Source organism: Apium graveolens, chromosome 3 (assembly GCF_009905375.1).
Source record: "Apium graveolens cultivar Ventura chromosome 3, ASM990537v1, whole genome shotgun sequence".
NCBI classification, from domain to species: Eukaryota; Viridiplantae; Streptophyta; class Magnoliopsida; order Apiales; family Apiaceae; genus Apium; species Apium graveolens.
In genome coordinates this window covers 170,211,463-170,214,875 of record NC_133649.1, presented here as the reverse complement: position 1 = coordinate 170,214,875, position 3,413 = coordinate 170,211,463, and the positions used below count along the sequence as shown (strand labels likewise).

The 3,413-nt window shown below is 38.5% G+C and overlaps 1 protein-coding gene across 1 annotated transcript; it reads right to left on the bottom strand.

The window, feature by feature from the left end:
- Positions 1–318: 318 nt before the first annotated feature.
- LOC141714715 (uncharacterized) lies at positions 319–978 on the bottom strand. Its single transcript, XM_074518216.1, has one exon. The coding sequence runs from the start codon at positions 976–978 to the stop codon at positions 319–321; it is 660 nt and encodes a 219-aa protein (XP_074374317.1).
- Positions 979–3,413: the final 2,435 nt, after the last annotated feature.

The following is a 3,413-nucleotide window of genomic DNA, read 5'->3' as shown; positions in this document are numbered from 1 at the left end:
TTGCGATAGTTGTCATTTCCTGTCAGCTGAAACACACGTCCTTTGCCCATCTTGTTATCTGCTTCCTTCCTTGGTGGCGGTGGCGGATTGTGCGGACAATTCGAAATCTTATGTCCTACTTCTCCGCAATGAAAACAAGCACCTGTATTCCAACGACAGACTTTGTCCGGATGATTCTTGCCGCACCTGGTACACGTCTCTCGATCACCTTGACCCCCGATGTTATCGTACACGTGTGGCTTCTTGAGTGGTCCCCCTTGAAAAGATTGCCCACTAGTTTGAGTGAACCGCCTCTTATTCCAACTGCCAGACGCCTTTTCAGATTCTGCCAAGCCCCCTTTCGATCACTAACGCCTTGTTGAGGACAGCCTCGTACGTCTGAAGTTCAAACGACGCCACTGAATTCCTGATGTCACTTCGAAGTCCCTCCTCTAATCTTCGTGCTCGACTGCTCTCATCTGCTACTAGGGTCGACGCGTACTTCGCAAGCTTTGCAAATTCTGCTTCGTATTCAATGACGGTTCTTCCACCTTGTTGAAGTCGAATGAAGTCCCTCTCTTTCTGCAGACGAACTGTTCTCGGAAAGTACTTGTCCTCTAAAGCCTTCTTGAACTTTGCCCAAGTGTACGGTTCATGATTTTCTTCAAGATTTGTCGTCTCATTCTTCCTCTTTTCCATAAGCCACCAGTCGTAAGCGCTTCCTTGCAATTGGTACACAGCTAAGGTCACCTTCTGTTCCTCATTGCTCCCCAGAAGTCCGAAAGCTTTTTCCATCTCTTGGATCCACATCTCAACGATAGCCGGGTCTGTAGCTCCATCAAAAGTTGGCGGGTTCAAACGCTTGAATTGAGAGACGATGTTGGGCTTCGGTTGCTGATTCACAAGTACAGCTAGAGTTTCAGCCAGCTGGTCAAAGACGTTTCCTCCTTCATCATTATTGCCCTGATTTTCATTGTTGTTCTGATTTTCTCCATCCATCTTTACTAGAACACACAAAACAAATTCTAAACTTATAGTCAATAATCAAAAAAAACACAAAAGTCAAACATATCAAATAATCACACAAATAAATGCCCTAAATCCAAAATAATTTTCTAAGACCTATACGATAGTCTAAAGGATCGCATCCTAGGGAATGTACTAGTCCCATACCTAATACACTCCGAAGGACAGCCTGCTCTTGATACCAACTGTAACAGCCCGCACATCCGGACTATTAATTCTAAACCAAAACTAAAAGCAAAATCGAAATTCTATTACAAATGTGTCTATTACAAAAGCGCAGCTAACGGAAGTCTAAAAGTCAAACAACTCCAATTCTAAGTCCTCTAACTTCAATGCTATACAACTCGAATCTCGGACGAAACCTGAAATTGTAAGAATGAGCTATACAGCCCAGCAAGAAAATAATCGATCCAACTAGTAGGCCAAGTAACACATACACATATTAAAAAAAATACGATAATCAATATGATACGATATAAGAAACAAATACTTTTGATACATATTCTTATTCTTATTCGATACACATAGCACATAAACAACAATAATTCAAAATCCATAACCCATGCCACGACCACTACAACCCGGTGATAACGGTCCTAAATTTTCATAAAACTGTCACTACAATCCGGTGACTGCGGTCCTAAGTTCTTATTCGATATTTTCACAAACCATGGCACAAATCAAAGATTCAGAATTATCATCTAGACACCACAGAGTATTGTAACACATAATACTTTCAAAAATATCATCACTTAGCCCATTTTTTGATAATCAAATATACACGCATAATACACAATTTTGAAAACACTAGTAAGATCGATCGAAAACTTACCTTAAAATCTGACCAGATCTGAATATAGCCTTTTTGACCTACTAAACGACGTTATATTAGAAAATACGAAACACGAAAGTTGAAGATAACGAAAAGACCTCTCCGAAAAGTCCAGAATCACTGAATTCCGACTTACGATGAATTTTCTACGAATTTTACAAGACTGCTGATTTTTGCTGAGAAGAGCCCTACGAATTCTTATATAAAAAACGAGAAAGACGAATATGGTGTATTTATAACGATACAAAACCCCATATCTTAACCTACAAGTTATCCATATTAGAATTGGATCCAAATTTTAGGCCCTTTAGTCTAATTCAATTTTAAATCCTAGTCCTTATCTAATTTTAATCCTTTTTATTCTATTATTCTTTTATTAATCGAATTCTAAAAAAATTACGGGATATTACACATAAAAAGCATCATCTCTATCCTTCTGAGTTTGATGGAACATGACTAACTCTTTTTCTAAGAAATCATTTCTTTTCTTAAAAGCAAGATTTTCAGAAGTTAATCTTTCACATGTTAAAGTTTGATCTCTGTAACTAACAAACATGGTTTTAAGATATCTTCCCAACTCATTAATATCATCAGTATGAAAAGCATAAGTAGTCTGAGGTACCTTTGTTTCAGCAGCTTCAGAACTGCTCTCAGCGCTTTCTTTATCAGCATTTGCCATCAATGCATAGTTCTCCTCACTTTCAGAGTCTGAGGTGTCTGTCCAGCTTTTCTGCTTTGTGATAAGAGCCTTGCCTTTGTCACCTTTTACCTTCTTGCAATCAGGAGATATGTGGCCTTTCTCACCACAGTTATAGCATTTAACATTGGTATAATCTCCTATGTCAGACTTTCCTCCTCTGTCTTCAGATCTTCTGAATTTCTTCTTATCAGAACTTATGCCTTTCCTGGAAAACTTCTTTCCCTTCCTGAACTTCCTGTATGCAATCTTTGTGATTCCTTTTACCATAAGAACACACAGCTTCATCATCTCCTCATCAGCATCAGTCTCAGGCAAGCTTTCAGAATCTGAGTCATCATCACTTTCAGAACTTGATGACTCAGTATCAGACTTTATGAAAAGAGCTTTACCCTTGTCTTTCCTTGAGGAAGGTGCTTTGGGGGATTCTTCTTCAGCCTTAAGAGCAACTGTCCTTGACTTTCCTCCTTTCCTCTTGTTTCTTTGTTCCATCTCAAGTTCATGAGTCTTGAGCATTCCATAGATTTCATCAAGAGTTGTTTCATCAAGATTGTAGTTGTCTCTTATTGTCGTTGCCTTCAAATCCCAGCATTCAGGAAGAGCTAACAGGAATTTAAGGTTTAAATCTTCAAGATCATACTCTTTATCAACCAATGACAAATCATTCAAAAGTTTGACAAATCTATCATATAAATCATTCAATGACTCATTAGTCTTTGAGTCAAAATGTTCATACTCTTGAGTGAGTATTGTCTTCCTGTTCTTCTTAATTGTGTCAGTTCCCTGACACCTTGTTTCCAGAGCATCCCATATCTCCTTAGCAGTCTTACAGTTGATTATCCTGTTTGACATTACATTATCAATGGAACTATGCAGTAA

Bases quoted from the DNA above. Each gene is read 5' to 3' on its own strand.
- LOC141714715 (XM_074518216.1), bottom strand. From the start codon at position 978: ATGGATGGAGAAAATCAGAACAACAATGAAAATCAGGGCAATAATGAT.